The sequence below is a fragment of the Apteryx rowi genome, unplaced genomic scaffold (assembly GCF_003343035.1).
Source record: "Apteryx rowi isolate R43461 unplaced genomic scaffold, aptRow1 scaffold_16, whole genome shotgun sequence".
In the NCBI taxonomy this organism is placed as follows: domain Eukaryota; kingdom Metazoa; phylum Chordata; class Aves; order Apterygiformes; family Apterygidae; genus Apteryx; species Apteryx rowi.
In genome coordinates, this window is record NW_020447863.1 from 5,008,141 (window position 1) to 5,032,296 (window position 24,156).

The 24,156-nt window shown below is 41.3% G+C and overlaps 1 protein-coding gene across 5 annotated transcripts in view; it reads right to left on the reverse strand.

Moving 5' to 3' along the window:
• PNPLA7 (patatin like phospholipase domain containing 7) overlaps nucleotides 1-24,156 on the reverse strand; it is a 129,252-nt gene that overhangs the window by 64,815 nt on the left and 40,281 nt on the right. For all 5 annotated transcript variants that reach the window (XM_026059647.1, XM_026059644.1, XM_026059645.1 and 2 more), the window contains 2 exons: nucleotides 13,246-13,359; nucleotides 1,410-1,470 (listed from right to left, as the gene is read on the reverse strand). In XM_026059647.1, the coding sequence (XP_025915432.1) occupies nucleotides 1,410-1,470; nucleotides 13,246-13,359 (175 nt within the window). The remainder of the gene's footprint in view (nucleotides 1-1,409; nucleotides 1,471-13,245; nucleotides 13,360-24,156) is intronic.

A 24,156-nucleotide genomic window follows, 5' to 3' on the forward strand; every position in this document is an offset into this window, starting at 1 on the left:
TCTTCCTCTTTAAAAAAAGCCTTCTCATACAACCTTACTTTGCTCCTAGCATCTATTGACTCAGCCATAAGTATGTAATAAATTTAATGTCACCTAAGTTAAAATTTAACATCCTGCTCATCTGTTTCATCCAGCAAAAGGCCTAAGATGTACCATTAACATGAATTTTTGAGATGGACTTATGGAAGTACTTGATATGCTGTAATCAATACAAAAACTCTTTCAAAGTCTATATGTATGATCCACTGCACAGGACGCTGCAGGACACAAAGAAATATCAGATAAACCTTTCTCATATATATTCAGCAATTGTGTTATTCATTTCACGTCTTCTAAAATAGTCCTACACAGAACATTAAACGTTTTTTCACTCTTCTTGGTGTTCTTCAAGAAGATATTTGTAGGTTCAAACAAGTTATGTGTCACTGCTCAACTCTTTCATCTCCATCAATCCTTCCTTCCTCAGAACTTCAGAGACTCTTCTCCAATTGAACTCCTATAACTATCACTAATTTTCCTCCCATGTTCTCCAGATCACAAAACTGCCTTATTCCCCAGAGCAGTGCAGACTCTGCCCTAGTCTACAAAGGCCTTTAAGCATGCAAAAAAATTTAAGTGCAATTACCTCTAGAGACTTCTATACAAAATCAATTACGCAGACTTTGGAATTTGTTCCCCAAAATTGCTCCAGAACAACCCCCCAAAATTTAGTCAGTTAAATACCACATGTTCAGTGTCCTTGGAATATTGCAAAAACAGCAATAAAAGTAACATCGTACAATTTTTGTATTTTAAAAAAAAAAGAAATAGCAGCAAAGAGCCCCACAATGCTATCAGTAATTAACATGCATTTATTTTCTTTTAAAAGCTGACCAAGAAAAACAAACTACATGGAAATTTCCTCCTACTCACTTCAATTCATTTAGTTAATTTACTTTGTTTCAGCCTCTGCCACATACACGAATTTTAAGAGCCAATAAATACCAAATGGCTTGCTGTCAGACAATTCATTACGATAAGGCAAATACAGACATATTAAGGCAGCCTATATGCAGATTCCATTCAGCATCACTATTTGATTTCAGACTACTGTAGCTGCTATTTCTGATTCTCCCTTTTGAGCTCTCTCTCACAATGAGCTTCAAGGAAATTTCACTGCACATATGCAGCAGTACTTCTCTATCTCAGCTGCAAATTATTCCACTCCCGTATGTGCTTAGCTGCTCCATGCAAATATTTTTTTGACTTTTTTTTGTACAATTAAACCACCATTCTCTTGTGACCACAGCTAAAATATTTAGGGACCAATTCTTTTTGAGTGCGTGCTTTTTGTTTCTGGATTTAATGATGTAAATCCAGTTCCAAGGAAGCACCAGAATCAATGGGCATAGTCCAGGAATTAATCTTACCTCCCTGCTGAAGACTGCCAAGAATCTTCTCACCCAGCAAATGAATAAGTCTAGTCACAACCTAGCAAGGGAGAAAAGAGAAAAAAAGAAAAGGGGAAAAAATAATTAGAATGTACTAAAAATAGTGTATCTAAATGGATACTTCCAAGCTTTTGTAAGATGTTGCCTTAAGCTGAATACTGAGAAGAGAGGTTTTAATAGGAAAAAGAAAAGAAAAAAAATCTAGTTATTTTGGAAACATTTCAAATCATACTGCCAGCTCTCCTCTTTTCTCTCTCCAGGGTGTTTACACCTCTAATATAAAAAGTCATTCTCATTATGCAGTGGTTGTTGCATACCTCCATCTCTAGTAGTAACGAAAAGGCTCAAGTCTGTGCTGAACAGGACCTTTATTGATACAAACTGATATTCTAAAAGCCTAACTTCTCTGGAAGCTGACCACCTTATCTTCAATGTTAATAATCAATAATTCCCAACACGTTATGTAGCAGAAGACTAATAACTACAATACTAAGGAGTGGCAGACTTGGAAAATAGGTCATTTCTTCTGGAAAGGTATGCACAAGTATATCATCAAATACTGAAAAGAGGTATTAAACACATTAAGAATTAATATTGTAACCATTAGATTTTCTGCCCCAGAAAGCCACTTCAAGGTCAAAGTAGCTCTCATCTTCAGGAGGACATTTGGAAAAAAAAATATATATATATATAGTATCTATCTATATCTCCAAACTCTAACAAGCTAAACAAGAAGCAGTAAATGGCTGCCTTGGATTCTGGACAAAGACAGACACGCTGTTCCCAAAGCACAAGCACTTCAGGATGCATCTTTCAAACAAAAGACCATGTAAGCATCAAGACAGGTCAGCATGCTCACCAGAACCATTTTATACATCCTGCTTTTAAAAAAAAAAAAAAAAAAAAAAAAAAAAATTGCTCTAGACCATGCAACTCCACAGCTTTAATAAGTACCAATTTTTTCCAGATGTCTGAAGAAGGAAGGGAGAAGAGCAAACAGGGAGCCTCCAACACAATGCATAATTATTAATACGGCAGCAAGGAGTAAGAGCTAAACAAAGTTGAGTGATTTATTTATGATAGCCACAACTGCAAGTTCCTAACGATGCTACATAGACCCTCTTCTCAGCGACAGAGGATCAACTCTTAAGTTTCTCCTAGGTGCATCAGTAACAGACACAACCTTCCATACCCACTTAGCAGAGAGCAGGGATCTAGCAAGACTGCTGCCATTAGCATGCAATGACTAAGGCTAACTGCTGACTGCAAGCGAACTGTCAAGCTCAATTATTTTGGAATCTCAGACAAGATCTGGAACGCTACAATTTGTCAGAAATGTAACAAGAGCTTTCTACCACCCCGGCACTAGATGAACTCATTACTACTTTACAATGCCTAAATCTGCAGTTCTGGGATTCAGTTTTCCATAACTACACCCAGCTCCGTTAATTGCCTCAAATATGGGTGGCAGGGAGGGAAGGAAGGGAATTCTTAATAAAATTATTAGACTGATTTCCCTTCCTACAGGAGATAATCCACCTCGTGAGAGCATTCGCTATATCCATCTCACACACGCTGACCTAACCACCTACCTACACACTATGACTTTACTCCAACGGTTACAGAAATATCCTTCACCAACATTTTACACTTCTGGCCCACTTTAAACACCAGGATTGTAACTACTTGCTAAAAATCATCTCCTGTATTTATAACTTTTTCTGCTTTACAGAGAGTTAAGGGGAGCTATAACTAAGTTAAAGAAAATGTCCAAGGTTAATGACAGAATTAAGAATAGATCCTGCTGGTCTCATTTTCCAGTCGGCTGCTCCTATTACCATGAAGTATTATTTGTCTTGTTTGCTAAAGCAAACCTTCCAGCCTCAGTACATATAGATACGGAAAAATTATTTCCCCAGTGACTTTGTAAGACAAGCAAATTGCTAACCATAACAGGATGAGTCACTCTGTTGCAGTCATGGCAACGTAGAAAGAACATCAATTTGAGATTTCAGCTAAGAGCTGGCCTCAAATTTCCTTGGAGTTTTGTAATACATACACTAAATTTTCTTTCACAAAATGGCAATGTCTTTCTTTAGGAGCGGTTTGACTATCAGTCTTAGGGAGAAGTTCAATTTAAGTCTCTTGATCAACAACAGACCCAAACGTCAATGATTGACCTAAATTCGTTATTCTGTAGAGCAGCCAAACAAGCACTCAACAAGTTCAGTACAAATGGGGAGAACTCAAAACCAACAGAGACCCCAAAATAAATAAGTCACACATCGAATGTCCAAATGCCTTTCTTCTACAAGGGGGAGCAGCAGAGGCACGCACAGAAGTGGCCCTGGCCAGCAGACTACGGGGAGGAAGACCCAGAACTTCCCGCCTGCAGTGCTTGCCCTTCCCAGGACCCCACCTGCAGTGGCACGGCGGGGACTGGTTTGGCTTTCTGAGGAAAGAAGGAGAAGGAAGCAAGCAGAAATGAGCCCTTGGGATATGAGGCCACGGACAGAGATAGCAGGGAAATGCAAGTTATTCCAAACATGCTGGAGAACACAAGTCTGGAAGAGACTCTCATGTGTCCCAAGCTTTCCAGCACAAGAGGCTGCCTTTGTATTTTTTTTTTTTTTAAGGGATATGTAATTTCCCACTGAACTGGTTAGCCAGAGCAGCAAAAATGGATGCGACAGTAGAAAAAGATGTAAGCGATGTTTCCAACCACTGATATAGTTTAGATAACATTTATTTGGTATTCTTGCCAGGAAGTTTTCCATAGGGAGAGAGAAAACAAAAAAAACAACAAAAAAAAGAAAAGTCTGAGAAACAACAAATTATTTCATTCTCCTTCCAGATGCCCGCTGGGTTAATTTTAGCCTAGTTTGGTTTAAGAAGACAAACGACTTTGTCCAAGATATTTGCTCTTGCGTGAACGATCCCAGGAGGATCCCATGTACCAAAAGGTGTCCAGCACAGCAGCAGCAGTGATCAGCTTAATGCACAAGCCTGACCAGTGCAGCAGTGGACATCGCATCTTAAAAAAAAAAAAAAAAAAGCGGGGAGAAAAAGCCTGCCATGCAGTTGGATTCTTCATTATCAGAACAGCAGCGAGCTGTTCTCCAGACAGGAGAAAGGCAGATAACACAGGCACCGGCACGCAGATCCTTTGGTGCAGACATCTGAGCAGTCATCCTGCAGCCATCTATTCTTATGCAACCTATGTAAGTGCATTTTGTAGGGAAAGCACTGGGAATCAGTGGTGAGAGTTTGGGGGAGGTAAAAAGGGGGGAAGTCAGGAAAGTCTGGCAATGTTGCAGGGAAAACCTGACTGACCTGGAGGAAACTCTGATTTTTCAGTACTTCTGAGGTGCGGTGTGCTGTACAGCCTCCACTATTGCTCCGCCAGGGAAGCCGAACCAGTGATTGACTTGGGCGCTATACACCCAAAAGGAGGCAAACGTCCACCTCCACCCCCAGCTAAATGCCACTTTTCCTGAGCACGGTGCCAGAGCACAGAGCAGCTCCCAGACATCTGAAAACACAAAAGGCTCATCTCCACTGTGGCAACCATCGCCCGGGGCCAGACAGCCTTACCAGCACAACCGGAAACATCTGGCATATTCATTCCTAGAGCGCACTCTGGATTTTTGCAGTCTCTTCTAGCACCCATCCACCCAGCCCTGCAAACACACACCCAAGTCCTCCACACAAACTGATAAACATGCAAAGTCTGTTGGCACCGAATCATTCGGCTTAGAGCTGAGGTTGGACTTCCATTTGAAGAAAAATCTGTACTGCCAAAAGCCAGTTAGTTGGAGTTCTGAACTTCTCAAGAACATCGGAAGGTTTCTGAATTAGATTAAAATCATTAACTGCCTGCAAAGTAAACGCAACTTTTTGACCCCCTGTACTAGAGATGTTTTAGCTTGTCAGGAAGCCGAATTTATCATTCCTCATGATTATAAACGATGGTAGCAGTGAGCAGATCCCACGCTCCCTTTCTCAACAGTTAATCCCTTCAGGCAAAGGCATTAGCTCCTGTGCAAACGGAGTTACACTCTTTAAATTGCTACATGTAGGTTAAACCTCTCCCTGCGACAGGCAGGGCACTATACTACGCAACGCCACTGTTTCAAGCTGTGAAATGACACAGAAAGTTCACCTTTGCAAGGCTTTGCAATCTAAACATACGCAGGTATGGTCTGGCAGTGTTAGCCTGGCTTCTAGAGACCCGCTTGGATATTTAGGTCAACTTTCAAAAAAGTAAATTAAAAAAATAAACAAACCCAAAAGCAAACAAAAACACATTCTCCTGAGTCTATGGCAAGAGACTTTTCAGGCCAGAAGGAAGAAAATCTACTTTACAGGGCTAGAAAATTGGTTTGAATCACTGCAAACTGAGTATCTCTATCTCAAAAGCTACTTGGGATTCCAGGTGTGCCAGTACCCTTCTTCTCCAAAAGCCCTGAAAGCTCTCCTCCTCTTGTGGGCACTGCGGGAACCGTAAACAGATCACCCATCGCAGAGCAGAACGTTCAGTTGTGAGCAAACACAAGCATTTTGCAAAGGAAGGAAGATCCTCCTCCCACCTAATCACCTTTTGAGATTATCTCTTCAGAACACTTTTGCCCAAGGCTAAATGGGATAAATCGTATTTCTCTTTCTGAAATGGCAGCAGGGCACTTTCTTCAGCACAATTGCATCCTCTCCAACCTAGCTTTTGCCTTTCCACTTATCACCTCATCTGCCTAGTAGCACCGTGTCTTCATGGCTGCTTCTGAAACAACTCCATCCGAAGCAAGAGCCACTCAAGTTACTTTAGCAGCCTCCAATGCCCCCAGCTCCGTTACAATGAACATGGAGGTCTCCATTTCTGCATCCAACACTGCAAAAGGCTCTGGGGAACCATCAACCCCTCGGCTTCACCAACGTAAAATTTCTCAGCAGAACCTGCAGCCCGTGCACTGCAGGGCAAGGACTGAACTTCACATTCCCAAGGGCTCTACATCTGCCTGTGTCAAGATGGCTTATTTCAGTCTTAAAAACAATCTTCCTTCAGTGAAGGGACCGCACAGTATCACAACACGGTGTCACCTGCTAGTGATGGTACCAGTGCACAGCTGGGTACTCCATCCGCCTCACATATTGGGTATTATCCTGAGTGCCACTTGCTCCACAGCTACTGCCATTCCCACACTTCAGCGGCTCTGATTATGCCGGTGTTGTATTTCCTGTAATTCTCCAAAATATTTCAACCTGTTGTTTACACCTAGCTAATTTTCCCAAGGCTGGATTCTAGTCAAAGCTCTTGTTTCTACTCAACTGTGAAATTTAGATTTGCTTTACAATAAGCCCTTTTTAGAAGGATTTTAATGAGATTTCAGTTGTAAACAAATGTGCATACAAAGGAAAGTATTTTTCTATGAATATTATGGATTGCCTGACAAATCAACAATCTCTTAATAGAAACAGATGGTACTAAACAAAGCTATTTTTCCTGTCTTAACTAACTTTCTATTAAATTGACTTAGAGAACTCATGGGAAAACTCAAAAAAAAAATAATAATAATATCAATCTACATCAAGATCCAATTTCCAAATTCACAGTCTATTACCAGTAACAATTAAACAATTTAAAAGGCACTGTGTAATACAAAACCATCTTTGTTAGAAGAGGAGAAACACAGAAAAGAACAGAAACAAAAATGAAACAATATATTCATCAGCTCTGCTCCATGCTGCACAGGAGGCCAAGAAATCGCACCCCGGCCATGAGCTCATCTGATCACGTCCATCCTGTAACCCAGGTGTCTCTGGAACAGGGAAGCACCTCGAGGAGCAAAGAAGCCATCGCTTTCCTAAGAGTATGCAAATAATTAAATATCCTGGATATCGAATAAAATTGTTTGGTCTGAATTTGTTCAGCTCTTCTTTCTATGTCTGGATGAGCAGCCCTGCACTGTCAGAGCAAAGGGACACTTAACCATCTCCTGCCTCTCCTGTCCCAAGGTGGGCAGATACCCACCTTGAGGGCTTTCCCCTAGAGCAGAGCTCCAGCATTTTTAGGGGCCGCAGGCATTTTAGGGGGGAAGGAAGTGGGGAGGTTGGAGCATCTCCGTGTGCTGCCCCGTGCTGTAGCACAAAGGCAAACAAACCCCAGCAAACAACGGGGTTGAGTCACACTCAACAGCTTCATAACATCTTCTTTTGCAACTGCTGAAAGGCACCACCTTGAAGACAACAGTATCTTTTACATCTGAACTAAGGTTCAGATTTAACTGTAGGTTATTTTCAATGTTTCTAAGCAGCCAAGCACCTATGCAAGACAGCAGAGGGTCAGCCCTCGGAAGGACCATACCATCTCCTGTCAACGGCGTCTTGCTTCAGGTTCGCACGCAGGCCTGGTTTAGGAAACCAACTTTGGCTACAGTACTCAGGGAGCAAACCTGGCATGCCAGTTTGGGTCCTGTACATCCAACCAACGTACAGCCCTACAAAGCTGAATGTAGTTTTCCTTCCGAGTCTGTTCTGATCCTCTCTAATGAAAACACCATCAACTGTACCCAAAAATATAGTATTCTTGCAGTGAACAAAATTGGCCTACAGTTAAGCTAAATATTTTCACCTGCAACTTTGAAGTTGAAAACTAAGATTTTTAATAGTTAAGTTCTTATGCTTCAAATCAGCCAACCAATAGGACACCTTTAAACTAAATAAGTTAAATGACAGTTTATTGACACCTTCAGAGCAGGGTATTATAGATCTTCACATACATTTGTGATTTAGTTAAAGGACAGGGAAACGGGCTTTCTTCCACATGAAGATCCACTGCAGATAAGCTAATGTGGAAAGCAGGGCTGCCAAGGGTTTTCTGTTCCACAAAGTAAATGCAATTGGGGTAAAACAGTTAATAACAGCCATCTGGTCAATACAAAACCACATAATAGCTGGTTCCTTTTTGTAGAGCTCATTTCAAGACTTGAGCTTTGCCCTCTACCAACTTCCTTAAGGTTTTGGGGATGGGGAGCAGGGAGGAGGGGAGGTAAATCAGATCATCAGCGTGAACAAAACCGCGGCATGACCGGAGCGTTACATGGCCCCGGATCACCACGCCGCTCGCCACGGATTCGGGGAGCTTAGCAAGGGGTCTCATGGGAAAACTTCCGAAGACTCGAGAGCAGCAGCAACAAACTATGTCTTAAAACGTTCACTTGCAGCAATTTCTGGCACTTTTACAAATGCCACAAGGGCACAGAGAAGAACTGAAGCTTTCTCCTAGGGAAAAAGCTAGAAGCGTGGCCTCCCCTGCCCTGCTCCATTGCTGCCGCATCAAGCCGAAATAACACGAGGCCCAACACACCCCCAGGGCTCGAGGGAAGCGTTTTGAAAAAAGCACGCGTTACTGAGCTAACTTTGTACGGCCAATAACCCTAGGGAAGGCTCGATTCACTTCAGAAAAGCTCTGGTTAAAATATCCCCAGCAAAGATAGCAGGACTCACTGTTCAGGATGGATGATGGGTTCTGAATATCTTTAAAACCCAAGGGCAGACAAAGAGAATTAAAATGAAGATGCAGAAAAAAATCCATCTTTTCTAGCATGCGCTACTGCTACCAGAAGGTTGTCTCACAGTTCACTTCCCCGTGGCTTCTAAGCAATTTCTCAATGCAATTTCCATCAACCACCGCAGGTCTAAATTTCAAGTGACTGTTCTAAAAGCGATCTCCGCTCAGCAGAGGCAAAGATAATCTAGGAAATGCGATCCAAGTTACACGCTGATGTTAGAACATCTCTGTAATCTGTTAACAAATTCTGTGCTCTCGCTCCTGCTCGCAACTGCTTCACGATGCCAAAAATCACGAGCCGATTCTCCGTCCTACTTTTCAGAACTGAAGGCAGTGATGAAAATAGAAAGAATCAATTCCAGTTCACTCCTGCAACTCTGAAAAGCGTCAAGTAGCACCAGAAGCAAGCACCGAGGCTGTCAGAGGAGCAAATGCTCTCTCTGGCTCAGTGCCTTGGCCGCTCTGCTAGAGAGTTATGCCCCCGCTGGCCCAAATCCTGAAAAGGAGAGGGAGAGGTTTTCCACTGTGGACCACCTTCAACTGGGAACATCTGTGATGCCATATCAAGGTTGGGATGCTGTCCCAAGAGACCAGGAGATAAGCATTTGAGTCTTTTCAGACTGAGCAGGGTCTAGAAATACCATCTCTCATGTCTGGGCAAGTAGTACGAAAATTAGGCTGTTACATAGCACCCACATTAGCTTCCCCTTGCTCATCCACCTCTTTTTTCCCCCCTCAGAATAAGAGCAGCTATAGCAGCTCAGACCAAAGAGCCCAGCAGACCAGTACCCTGTCCGACAGGACCAAGCAGATGCCCAGGGAAGACGACCAAAAAATGAGGGCAAGCATATGGTGCTTGCCCAAGTATCAAGTGTCCCTCGTGCAGTTTTTTCAGATTGTCCATCACAGCTCAAGGAACCTGAATTGCTCTACTGACCAACAGAGCACAGTTTCACTCGTTTCCCCACTGCCCTTGTCAGCAAGCACCACTCATGCTTAGAATTTTGTTACCCATCAGGCAACAATTTCTTATGATGTATTCAACAGTGAGATCCCTTTCTGGATCATCTACAAAAACATCATGGTTGGCGAAAAGCAGGCAGCACAGAGTCTCTCCCCCAACTCCTAGAATTAAAGGGTTCTTTACTCTTGATAGAAAACAGTAAAGCTCAAGGGTAATTAAATTAAACGGTAATTCAATCTCAGTAATTACACAATCGTTGGCTGTTAAAAATAGAGGCCTGTAAGATCACAACAAAAGCAATTGCCCCTGTCGTGGGATTCCTCTGGTCGGCTCTGCACTAAGAAAGCAGTTCACTCAACTCGGGGGCAAGCAACCGTGTTTGAGCATTGATCACTATTCCACTGAGCTAGATCCAAGTTAACGTAAGCTCATCCATCATTAGGGGATTGTGTGTTTGACTGGGAGCACAGCTGCTTCTCACCCCCCCTCATCCCCCCCCCCCCAAAAAGGGTTTCTGATTTGCAGAGGACTAAGAGGAAAATCCTCCATCACACTGCTGAATCACAAGCTAGCTCTTGCTACCTAGTCAGTTATTTCTCCTTTGGTAGGAACAAGTGTACCTGCTATCCCCTCATTATTTTATTTCTTCTGGTTGGATAGGGAAAAAAACATCATAAATTCTGAGTATAAATCATTCTAGCTTTATGTACTCGGAAATATTTATCATGTCTTCCTTTAACCCGTCATTCTTTTTGCCTTTATAGGTTGGCATATTCCTAAACACCAGTCCTCCTTTCTGACCTCCAGATGCTCTTCAACCAGTCTACATCTTTCTTCAAGTGTGCTGCCGCAGGCCGATACTGAAGCTTCTCCAGTATCAGGAAGAATACAAGAATTTCTTCACTCCAGAAAGCATTTTATTATCATAGCTGGGGGTTTTTTTTGTTTTTGTTTTTTCCCCCCACAACTGCATGACATTGCTAAGTCATGTTCAGTTTTTGATGTTATATAAACCCTGGATTCCTTTTCTAGGCAACTGCTACCCAGACCAATTCTGTGTATGCAGCTCATTAATTTCTAGCTCAGAACTTCTCTATTGTATGTGGCCTGAACTTTACACTTGACTTCATACTTTCGGCTTGACTTCAAACCTTCCACCTGATTGTTTTGCTCCGTTACTCTCACTCACTCACTTCTATCCTTGTCTCCATTTGTCTGAGGGATCTAACAGACAAAAAAAAGGAAACACGTGAACTTTGAGGTCATACCATAAACATTTTATCTTAGGTTCTTAGGACAGTCTAAAGGCATTAAGAGCACAAACCTCCAACTTAAAGTCTACCTTATGCTCCTCTTTCTGTTTGTAATGCTTGTTCTAAAAACATCCGATGGTAAAAGTTTAAGCCTTTACACTTTTGGTACCAGTTTAACACTTGTCTTAGAATTTGGAAAACTCAAACAGCAGCAAATAAGAATGTGTTTTTCTAACAGTTTGGTTTGAGACACATTTCTTTAAAAAGATCCATTTTAGCATTTTGTTTCATTGCAACTAGCTAGCTAAACTATATGCAAGTCCTGAGAAAACTAATTCCTTATTCAAGAAAGTGAAGAATTTGTGGCTGGTAGACTGCCTTCTTTAGACATGGGAAGACACTTAATTGTATTATAAATATATGTTTGAATTGTACTATAAATGTAAAACTCAAGTTCACCTTTAACTATAAAGCAAAGATTCACACCTCTGCAGTGACAAAAAACAACAAAGCTCTTTGGAGGAAAAGGACAAAAATCAATTCTGCCCACGGGGAGCACGGGAAGAGGGAAGGGAGAGAAAAGACACTGAAATCAATTATTGCCCCAGACAAAAAGGCAGAATTGGAACACAGCCTTTGTGCAGATCGGTATTTGATTCAAAGCATTACTAAAGATTAAAGGTTTAATGTTTGCTAGTAAATTCGCTGTTTCAATGTTTACTGGTAACATTTAAAGCCATCCACCATGTAGGGAGTAAGGCAATTTTAAATTCCACTGGGCTCATTTTCTCACTCCCTGATCCATCAGCAACAAGAGTGATATATAAAAAGGCAACCGAAGACAGCATGTCACCCTATCTTTAGCTACTTTGCGGCTAGTTCTGTACAGAAGTTGCACATTGCTACCAGTTCATAAAGCTGGTTAGGAAGCCTATTACATTAAATATAGAAGACCAAAATTACAGGACTATTCAGGAGAGACCTAGTGAACCACAGTACCTAATAACCCATAACAGAAGTTCAGAAACACCTTAGTAAAGAGTGATGCTTGCAGGAAAATCAGGAAGCTTATTTTTAAGTGACATCACTTCTGAACATTTACTGCAGTGATGAAATAACACATTCTCCTAGCTGTAACACAGATAAAGCCCCCACAATTTTGTTGTGTGAGAACACATGAATACAGGTCTTATATTTTGTGGTCAAAAAGAAAGAGCTATTACATGTCTTAGGAAAGCAAAAGAACGTTCATATTTTAATTAGTTGTATTACTTTTGCAGTCAAGGATTTGAAAAATATCTGGTAAAATAAGTACATGTCTCAGAGAAAAGAAAAATCAAAAAGTAACATCATTAAAGCACTGCCTTTAAGGCTACTGCAATGATTTACTGCTTAGTATAATGTCCCTGATGCACTTAGGGATGAAAGAATTAAATTTCAAGTCTGTCACTCTCCAGATTTGCAGGAGAAAGGTATAATGTCAAGTGAATTAAAGAAGATAGATGATTTGAATAATTCAAGAGAGCAATCACAATCTTCAGGACACAGAGAGACATGGCAGTTGCAAAATGAGGACTGGCAGCATAAAATGCAAGGAAGAGGAAAAACAACCCCCAAATATCCATGCTCTGGAAATAGAGGCCCATATAACCAAGAGCTGACTCCGAGTCCTAGTTAGGAAGACAAATGAACAATAACATTTTTAAGTGATTTTAGAAATTAAACTTTCAATTATTATCAACAGCACTCAGTGATTTCCCCTTTGCTAAATATGCATGTCCTACATTTTAGCATGAACTTCTTCCAGAAACCCAAAACGGCACTGCAATAAGACATGCCAAAAAAGATGAGAACCTAAAGGAAGAGAAGCTGGTTAAAGTCTAGTACAGAAAGATCACTCAGACTTGAGAGCAAAACATTTTCTCAGCAAGTATCAGTCATGCAGAAACTCCCCAAGGACTTGATGGTAATGGGGAGTTTTAGCTCCTCAGGCATCTTTTGAGATAGACAGAAAACCGTTTTAAATTTTCTTACCTGGGGGAATTTGCGTTTGATAGATGTCAGTGCTCCCTCGGGGAGTTTGGCAAGCTCTGAATCTCTGACTGCGTGCACTGTCGTGGCTCGAGGCTGATGGGTTAACGCCTCTACCTGGAAGAGGGAAACAAAAAAAAAAAAAAAAAAGAAAAAAAAAGAAAAACTTTAAAGATAATTCACATTACGTTGCAGAAATAAAGTGTCAGGAATAAGAAATTGATCCAGTCTCAGGAATTGGACTGCCATACTCCTTGCTCACGTGCACTCAAAATAGACTGTGCTATTTTCTCCCAAGAGCTCTTATGGGGGCAGCTTACTGCAGGCACATCCATTTCCTAAAAACTAAAGACTAAACTAAAAATTAAAGAAAGGAATGAGGAGCAAATCGCCACATTTTGGCCAGAAACAGCAGTTTGGGTTTTTTTCTTTAATACATGTTTCCATGCTTACATAGCACAGATACACATGCATACGAAAGTATGCTCAAACCTGAACAATGTGCCCAGTCATTTCTTTCAGAAACATTGTTTTTGATTAAGATGGGCATTTAAAGACGAATACGATCATGCCGCAAAAGCCAATCCAGAAATATTTTGCTTTACAGGGAAAACCTGACACAATATAAACAAAAAAAGGATTCTAAATCCTACTCTGCAAAATGCAGCTGTTTCACTAAAGCACTCTGGAATCCCCCCACTGTATTTTCTACCGATCTCTGAAGTCATTCCAGTTTTTACTTTGTTTTGAAATGCAGAAATCCGATTCCCTGGTGAGATATCTTCACATGCTTAATGAGATGGCCCGCTAGGCGCGGACGGCATCGCTCGGAGCTCAGGCGCAAGCTATAACGTTTAAGTGCTTAGTAACCGCCTGGTGCACGGTTTTGCAAGTTTTAGCAATAGGCAATGTTTACTGGGGTTTAAATCCATACATCGCCTAATTAGAAAGCAAATGCTAGCTAGTGCAGTAGCTGTAATCACTAACGTTAACACACAAAACAAAACTGCTGCTCAGGCTTAGCAGCAACTTATGGACACTTGAAATAAAAACGAACATCACTTTTCACTTTAGTTTTCCAGCAGAAAAAGCAGCAAATAAATTATGATGGAGGTGGGGGAGGAGGGAGATTTTTAAGCATAATTTGTTCCAAAAGCTTATGGTTACAGCAAATTCCAACACAAAGTAATGCTTTCATTAGAAAGCTACAGCTCAGGCCACTTTTTATATAATATATTGCGCATTGGCTAAGCTGTGCCAGCTTCCCAGGCATGCAGTTCTGCTCAGAGAAGAAGAAAATTAATTTAAAAATCACACAGCTCTATGAGCCCACTTGCAACAAGAGTGCGTACTTGGAAGGCAACCTGTGTGCACAACGGACAATTCAGCCAGCCAGAGCATTTAGGTCTCAAAAACCTGCTATTAGTCCATAAAGCCTGTAATATTAACTCTTTGCAACAGCTGGTACTGAAGTGGTTAAATAAACACTAACTGCTATCCATGAAAACCTGTACAGGTAAACTTAAAATAACTGTGTTTTGCAAGACCTGGCCACATGTTCGCTTAACGCCTTCTGTTTATCTCCATCCCTTGTTAGGAGCTTTTGATCCCAGTTTTGGGATCTATAATTTAGCTTCCTTACCTTGGAAGCAGGTTGAAAATTTTCAATTGCTGAACAAATCCCTTCCGTCTCAGACCCTCATCACCCGACGGAGTTTGATTTGTATAAAGAAGAAAAACACTCAAGCTGTCTAACAGCCTTTCCTCCTCTTTTGGTTATATGCAAGGACATAAAATTAACTGTGCCCCAAAGGGCTCGCGAGTCTTTCAGGGAAGATGAGCTTTGTAAAAAGGGAATAAAATTTTAGCTTTATAGCAAAGCCTCAGGGATTTCGTTCTTTCATTTATTTATTTTATTTCAAATTGCGACTTTGCTTGTTCTATCCGAATGGTATCTAGTCACTCGTTTCCACTCCTCAGGATGTCAGTACAGTCCTATTTACAGATCACTCTCAACCTTCTCCTACCTTCGTAATTATTTTTATTGACTGGGCAGCATCAATCCCAGAAGATTATTTTCTTCATTAATAAAACCAAATTTAACACGGAGATCATCCACCAAGTCTGCAGCAGTCTAACATCGCTAAGCCATCTCCATAACACTAACAAACGTCCCAGGAAATAATACTCTTGTTATCTTCTAATTCTTATTCAACCTGACCCTAAAGAAGGAGGAAATCGGACCAAAACCACTAAGTACATAAATAAATAAAAATCACCCCTGGCTCTCCGAGCTCCTTCCCAGACTACCACAATCATCATTTTTTCATGCCAGCACAAACACAGCTACAGCATTTACTCCAGTGCAAGAAAGAGACAGTGGCCTCTTTCCCACTTCTATCACGATTCTTTTCAAAGCCAAGTCAACATGACATTTTGCTTGAGGCAAAACAGCACATCTTCCATCCTTTGGTTCTCTCATAACATCCTCTCTTTCCTCCTTGCTAAGCAGCCTCTGAATAAGTTCAGCCTCACTGTCTGTCACTGGTGTTGGTATTACCTTCTAGGCTTCTCTTACAGTTTTTAATTCACCCATATACCGTCCCTGCTCTTCATCTCTCTCTCAAACAATCCTCCGGCTTTCTTGGAATTCGCTAAAGGCTGGAGCCCATCAGCTCTTCCGCTCTGTCTGCACTCACTGGTCTTCTCTTTTCCCATCTCATTATCTAATGTAGTTTGCTTTTCCCTAGCTGGAATTCTGCAAACCTACATTACGAGGCTGTTTCCACCTTGAAACCAGTCTCTTCCTGTGCCTTAATCCAGCAGTCACGTCCCCGTCATTGCCACCTGTCTCGGAGGTCTGCCCTTTGGTTCCTCATTTATGGCAAGCATCAACAACTTCTCATCTCTCTTCTTTCTCCAACACATCCTCAAAAGCCTGTCTGTCCTTCATTGCCTTTACTTCCATTTCCAGTCACTGGATCTTCTCTAAGAGCTGCATGAAGCAATGCTGTAGATACTATTAATAAACTTGCATGAAGGAGCATATAAAATTTGAGTGTTATATACTCTGTGGGTCTTATAATTGATCACAAATATTACCATAGGTCTTGGTCCTTCCTTCACTGCTGCAGTTCTGTTGATCCTATCCTTAACAAAAAGGAAATAAAACCTATAAACAGACCTATGCTCTTACTACTGTCCCTCTCAGTTAATTCTGACAGATAGGTTTTTCTTTTCTTTTCTTAGTTCAGCATTAAATAGTGACAAAAACACATATGATGGATTGCATTCGATGCATACAATTCACAATCCTAGCTTGAAAGTTCTTTACCAAGGGAAAAAAAAGTGTTGTTATAAATCTTTTAAAGGGGGGGGGCGAGGGGCGAAGCAATTTATATTCTCATGATCCTTTTTGACTTCATTTTCAACAATCATCCCTGATGCTTCTTCTTACAGCTCTCCAAATTACACAATTGGAAAGTAAAGATCTAGCAAGCGCCTTCTTCCACAAGTTGGTCTAATTACTCCAAATTCCTTTTTGAGCTACATCCAACAAATCACTTTGAGTATTTGCTCAAGTGTGCGAATAGTCCCAATGAAGTAAGCATAACTACTGTTATGCTTAGCCTTAAGCATTTTTGAGCCTTCAAGGAGAACTTACTCGACCAAAACTGGGGCTAGTCTATCATCTGCTGGCCCATAAAAGATATTACTTCTCCACACAAATTCAGCCTCACTTTAACACATTATTGGGCAAGTTCTCTCATAACCAAAGAGCAAAACGCAATTTTGCAAAATTCCAAAATACAGTTTCTGGAGCAGATTATTCCTTTTCAAGCGAATTTTCAAGCCTGCCCAGAGCAGTGGTACGTAGGTTCTGCCTGAATTAGTGATGCAAGTCAACAGAATAGAGCCTATATTCACAGGTCCCTTCTCCCAGACCTTCAAGCAGTGGCACATTCATAAGGAATGTGGCTCTTCCTGGGTGTTCCCTTACCCTTCACATTTATTTTCAGAATATACTGCATTTGGTTTCTCCTCCTTCATAGCTACTATTCCACTCTGGGAATCTTTTATTCTCTCATACATACCTTGCCCTCCCTCATACCAATCCGTTCCTAGTTACTACCCATAAAAAGCAGTAATAACCTTTACGCAGCAAGGATACGTTGCATTTAGGCCCTCGCACTGTCACCCTCCGGACACAATACAGTTTGAGGGAGCAGCAGACACAGAAATGAAAGGATTAGTTTTAACAATAACTTGGGAAGGAGGTTAGAAGCCCAAGGATTAAGTTATATAACTTACTTAGACTCTTCCATTTACCAAAACCCCATTTACGGAAGCCACAATCACTGCCTGCAAAGTAGGTTGATACTTGAGGGCTTTAAGCTTTCATGTTCACTCAAGACACTTGAGCAAGAATTAGCAACCCACAAACAAGCAGAGAGACAGGGGAAAACGGCCAGGCCAAAATCCAGCCTTGTTCCAGTGACAGCAGCATCATGCCTCACAAAATAGAAGTGAGCACTCTGGGAACAGTCAAGATAATTTAAAAGCATTTTACTTCTTTTTTTAACACATGCATAACACCATAACACCAACAGCACCAACGGAGGTGCAAACAGCCCTACACAACCCACTGTGACTCTGAACTGAACACTCAAATGGCCCGGAGGCCCACGTGCCAAAACTGCATCCTACACCCCAAAACATATGCAGAACGAACAGTTCCACACAAGCTATACCTGACAAGAAACTGGGGAGGGCCACGACAAGATAGTAGGAGACACAAGGGACAAGAATAAAGTACATCATAAAAAAAGCGTAGATGCACCAGCAGAGGCATAAGAAGAAGAAATATCAACACTGACATCTGCTGTTAGTTTATGAGACTCAAGCAAAGAGATGGGCAACAAGTCAGATATGCAGATATCAGTAGCATACTCGTATCTCAATCGCCAACGCAAGTAGTGGGACAGTTCGGGCAGACCAATGCTCCGCACACAGGCATTTCACAGCAGTATTTTTGCTAGACTAGGACAGAGGATGAAGCTGCAATTGAAGACGGCAACACAACATTATCAATGTTGCATGAAGGGCAACCAAACACTTCATGGAACATTTTTTTCCTGGTTTAAACAAGTAGCTCTCAGATACTTCTTCAACTCATTTGCACCTGAAGCAGCAAGCAGACACTTATGTTAATCTCATAAATATGTTCTCTGCAGCCATCAGCTTAGAAGGATCTGAAACATGAACTTGTTTGTATCAGAAAAGAACAAAGGCAGGAGACACTGCTAGAAGCAGCGAACGAGTGGGATGAGCAACCAGACAAGCTGCAGATCGATGGTATTTGTGGGAGCAGTGCCAGTGGATGAACGCAGTACACCATGTACTCTTGAAAGTTGTTCTAACCACCACCTTCTGCAATCTTTCATGTGCCAAGTTAACCCTGTGACTGAGGACACCCAGCACTTATGCCATGCACAGAGAAGAATCCAAACTTGTCTCTTTACGTACATATGTATATACACACACACAAAATATAATATGTGTATATATACTTATATATACACATATATACACATATAATTTGTACATATGTATATATGCATGTATACAAAAAAGTAAGACTGGGCTTGCTACCTTTTGTAATTAAGTCAGTGGGAGTCATGCCACTAGGTCTCCTAAGAGGACCGAGTCTGCATTTTGTAGCAGTGCAACAAACAGTGCCATTGCAGCAGTGAATGTAATTAAGGCACAGAAGAGGGAAAAAGGTTTTAGCTGAGGGGAGGGAATTAATAACAGTCCTACCTAGTGTGTTTAAGCTTCATTCCTTATTTATACGTGGCTATAGAAAAGATTGGAAGTTGCATGCATGCTTCGTTCCCTTAATCCAACAGTATAGTCAAAACAAAACATACCAAAAAATATACACGCACACACACACACACACATATATATATATACACACACACACACACAAACACACATCAAATCCATCCAAGTTGTCTGAAGAGCACCTACAAGTGCAATGCTACTGATAGGCACACAGCACACATGTTATGCTGAAATTATGCTTGAATTTCAACTATGGAAGAAGATGTAACAGACCATGGTGACCTGCTGGAAGACTTTCCAAAAACAGAGAGATCTGATCGCCTTCACTCGGCTTCACACCACAAGAACACCCAAATGACAGACCCATCTGGAATGCCAGCGACCTCGTACTGACTCTTCCCCCATACGTCCGTTTTGTCATCTCTGCTGGGCTTTCAAAGCCCTGCTTCTCACTGTCCACTTGTCTCCAGGCCTTTCCATGGTGGGAGAGATCACACTGCTCTCTTTCAACTTCCTTGTGCTTTATTTTCTATGCATGTACCCCAGGGCCAAGCAAAGTGCTTACCAGAGACAATTTTTGCTCAGCAAAATTCCCCTGCCTTTCCATTTGCACTGTGTCAGCGGAGATGCTGCTCCACATTAAAAATGTTGACACCTGCATTAAAAATCTCTTATTTAATGGCACTTGTCAAAAAGAAAACTTATAATCAACAAAAAAAGGAGTCTCTTTTGCTGAAAGCTCACGTGTAAATTTTGAAAGGTTGTGGGGGGGGGTGGGATTAACTGTTGCCATTCACAAGGCAGCCCAGTTTGATGCAGCATTTCTTAAAAAGGGAGAAGAAAAAGAGGGGAAGGCAAGGGAAACACAAGAGGTCCTGAAGAAGGGATCCAAAGCTGTATCAAGAGTTAATTGATAGAGAGGCAATAGCAGCAGTTTTATCAACAGGAAATTTAGCTGGAAGGAGGAGGGAGACAAAATAGCTTAAGGAATGACAGGTTGACGAATGAAATCGCCTATCTGAAACCCAGCAGGTCACAGCTTCTATCATGATCCATCAGTGATCCTAATACTCTTTAAAGTGCAAAAAGCATTTGGCTAAGGAGATAAGTCTCTCTGCTCTTTTGTGTGTGGCAAACGCAAAGCCAAATGACTTGCTCGCATAATACAAATGCCAAAGAAATTAATGCCAGGACTCGTTAAAACTGCACCTGCGGTTTTGCCAGCCAGTGACAAGACCACTAACCTCTACCACAATAATTCTCATTTATGAATGCTATTTTACTTTCATCAGCTAGTTAAATTTGGGGGCAAATCATATTTGGTGTAAATAAAAGAATTTGAAAAATATACAGTATTCAACAAATCCACAAGTAAGGAAGCCCCTAGGAAACCGAGGTGCAGAAAGCCCGGACCAAGGACTTCATTACAGCTAAGAACATGCAGCGCAGGCCTAGAAATCAGGACACCAGCTCCTAATTTCAGTCTAATTCAGCTGTGCAAACATGAACACATTTCTCAGATCTTCCTCTGTCTCACTTCTCAGCTTGTAAATACTGCTATCCCATGTTTACAGCTTCACACCTAAGATGCTAGGAAAATAATAATTTTTAGTCATGTATTACCAAGACAGGCTGCGGAGAGATGGGAAGAAAAACCCACCCCCTTCCAGCACCACATCTTCCAGCCTCCTGCTCAATACTTCGGTGACTTCTTGGACCTCCTCCCCCTCGTCTTTCCATAGATAGAGCTGTGCACAGAGCGCCTCTCCGAGGTGTCACTATCCTGAATTAACCTGAAAACAATTTTTCCACCAACTTGAAGCTTTACCAACAGAAGAGTTCACCTTTTGAAAAAAATTATATGCAGCTAATTGGCAAAAAGATCCACACGCTTAAAAAAAAACAAAACAAAAAAACCCCACAACGTAACCCAGCGTTTACAGAATAGAATTTGCCCCGTTCGTACTGCTGTTGTCAAGTGCGCACTGATATTCAGCTAGCTTTGGTATCGTCCAAAAGCCTGACGAGTATAATCCTGATATTGATGTTTCCTTTGAGGTTTATTCAATGATTAAACATTTCTAACAGCTAGTATTACATTTCGAAAGGACAGTGCTCTAAACCCCCTAGGAAATCATAAGCCATTTACAGATTATTCTTGGTCTTCAAGTTTTTAGAGAGAAAAAAGCCATGCACATTTAATCATGTTAACATTAACGAGATGAAAAGCTAAATGTCTAAAACTACTTATAATATCCATTATTGCTTGAATGCAAAGTGTGATTTCTTGCACAGCAAGAAATCTGGTCTGCTGCAGCGCTGGCCTGATAAGGATTCTTTTTCCATAATTTATCACTTGTGCTGCCATGCATTAAAAGAAAGTGTTAATGCACAAATGCTTTTCTGCACCCGTTTTGCTATGCAGTTTCCAAAAATGACTAGCTATAATCCCTATTAATAAGAAGGGATATTCCGGTTAACCAAAAGCAGAAAGGATCCTCAAGGAACCAAAGCATTTTTGCAACTTTCCGAATAAAGTATTTTTGAAAGCCAACTGGTTTGCCAGTAAGACATTGCAGTCAGCAGTTTTCTGAAGCAGGTGGCCACAGATAAGTCCAACTATAAGCTAAATAAAACCTCCAGCTTTTAAAAGTAGTGTCACTGTCTCCCCTAAGAACTGCCAGGTATTCTGTCATCTCAAATACTGCAGCCTTACTTCAGGAACCCTCTTAGGATGATCTCAGTCTTGACTTAAATAAAAAAGCCAATAACCCAGGAGGTTCTACTTCATCCAAATATTTGAGGGAAAGGAGGAGTATATAAGGAACTTTTTGGCAGAAGATCATTCTGCAAGATGACTCTACTTTTTTTCTCCTCCCTTCTCCTTTCTCCGCACCGTAGAGCTTCCTTCCAACAGCACAGCAAGCAAAAACACCCATCTCAACAGAGGCATGGAGCATCCCCTAACCCATCTGGAAGAACCTGTTTTGCTCCCCAGCTTCATCAGCTCCTTGCATTGGACTTCTTAGGTCACACAACAATACAAAGAAATGAACATCGCACCTTGTTTTTCATAAGTGCATCTGTGGCAAACGACACCAACAAATTAAAAGATTCTGCCCAAAATGGGTAAGTTTTAGTCTCTAGACAATAGCGCTATTGCCAGCTGTATTTCAAGTGGGAGGGAATTATCTAATAGAGTCGTTGTCTTAAAAAAAAATAAAATAAAATACATGGAAAGCCCACAGAGAAGTCTTAACAACAACTGATACCACAACTGGAATTGCCCATCTGTAGGGTCAGCAGTGGCAAGCAGCTGGCAGTGTCCCTCCAGAAAGGCTTCCAGCAAGTAGATCGATTTTCCCCTCACATAACCAGCTTGGTAACTTTTCCAGGAACACCACCAGGCAGGAAGGCTTTAGAGTTTCTAATTTGTTCTTCTCCCGCTGAACTGACAGACCTCTGAAACAGATGCCAATGAGTCAATCTGAGGAACAAAACAGTTTGAACCACAAGTTTAGCCTTGGGAACATGCATACATGCTTAAAAACTAACCAAGCATCTTGTCTCAAACCCTTCATGTTTCAGGACTTCTCTTCTGAAAGCAGAGATGACAGATAGTCATATCCTGGGCGTATGATAGCTAGCATTTTAGAAGTTCTGAGATAAAGGCAATAAACAGAAATAGATTAACTACAAGATTCTTATATTTAGTTAGGGCCGACAGTACAGAACAACATGGGAGGTTTTGGAGGGAGGTTGAAGAAGAAGGTGCCGTGGGTTGGCCAAACTACCCATAATTGATTCCCGTGAGCATCTAGAAGCCTCCACTTACTTTACTTTCTGGAACAAACTATAGCAGGCTTTTAAAGGTTTATAACAGATGTTACAGAATGGGAATAAACAAATCTTTTTAAAAGGAAAAATGTCATTTTACTAATGCCCTCTGCAAAGAACGGCTACAGTAATCTTGGCAATCTTTACAAAACCTCCCCCTTGTTTTCGAAAGACAGCCAGAGCATTAAGATTCGTTCAACAAATGGCAGCATGAGTCAGTGGGTCTGGGAGCTGTGGGTAGGAAGGAGTAGATGACGTCCACAGAGTCACAAAAGTCTTCAAATGATTCATGTCATAACATGGATCTAGAAAAGTGACTTATAGCTTAGATATAAACTTTATCGGTATTTCTGCATTCGTGCCTAGGAACTTACCGGCAAATTTGGCACCATTGCAGCAAACATGTCCCAGCCTATCCGGGGAATCGACCTCTCTCCCTTCTCACCAGATAAATAGTTGAGCCAGTTACACCAAAAATGGCACTACTCATGGCGTGGGGAGGTAGAGGTTAGACCATACATTCCATTATCATTCAAAATTCTTTCAGAAAGTAGAACAGCTCTGTTGTTTTAACCTTGGCTTTGCAAAATTCCAGAAGCTTGACAGGCAAGCTTCAGATCACAAGGGTTGAAAGAAAGCAGGAAAACGCTTCTATGTGTCAAAACTGACAAAACCTTACTCACACGCTCAAAGACCTCATACGAGTACAAATAGTCACAAAAGATCTCAGCTTTGTTCCTGTCCAACCATGTCATTTTACCCTTAATGAGGTATCCCAAAGAGGTATCCCAAAAAGAATCTGTGAGCACGCCTAGCAGCAAGAATAGCCCACATTCTCCAAATGTAGTCCCAAGCCACAAAAAATCCTAAGCCAGAAGTAGCAGACATCTTGAGAAAAATATCCTTAAATACTATCCATATATAACTCAAGGAGCGCAGTGCAATCTCTAGTCAAGACCATCTTTGTCTTCTGCTTTCACATGCCAGTACTCCAGCAAGTATCACCAAAATTGCCTCCTGTACTTGGCTGCAGTCATCACAGAACGGTATACAATTTATTTTAGAGTCACTGGCCAAGTGAAAAGTGAGCTGTGAATACACGTTAAAAAGGTCCAGCGACTTGGCCGTTGTTATAAGAAAACTTTCTAATTCTCCCAAAGAAAAAGAAAAAGCCCACAGATGGTGGGTCAGTTCCTTGTCTCGCAGAATACAAGAGAGTTGTGCCACAAA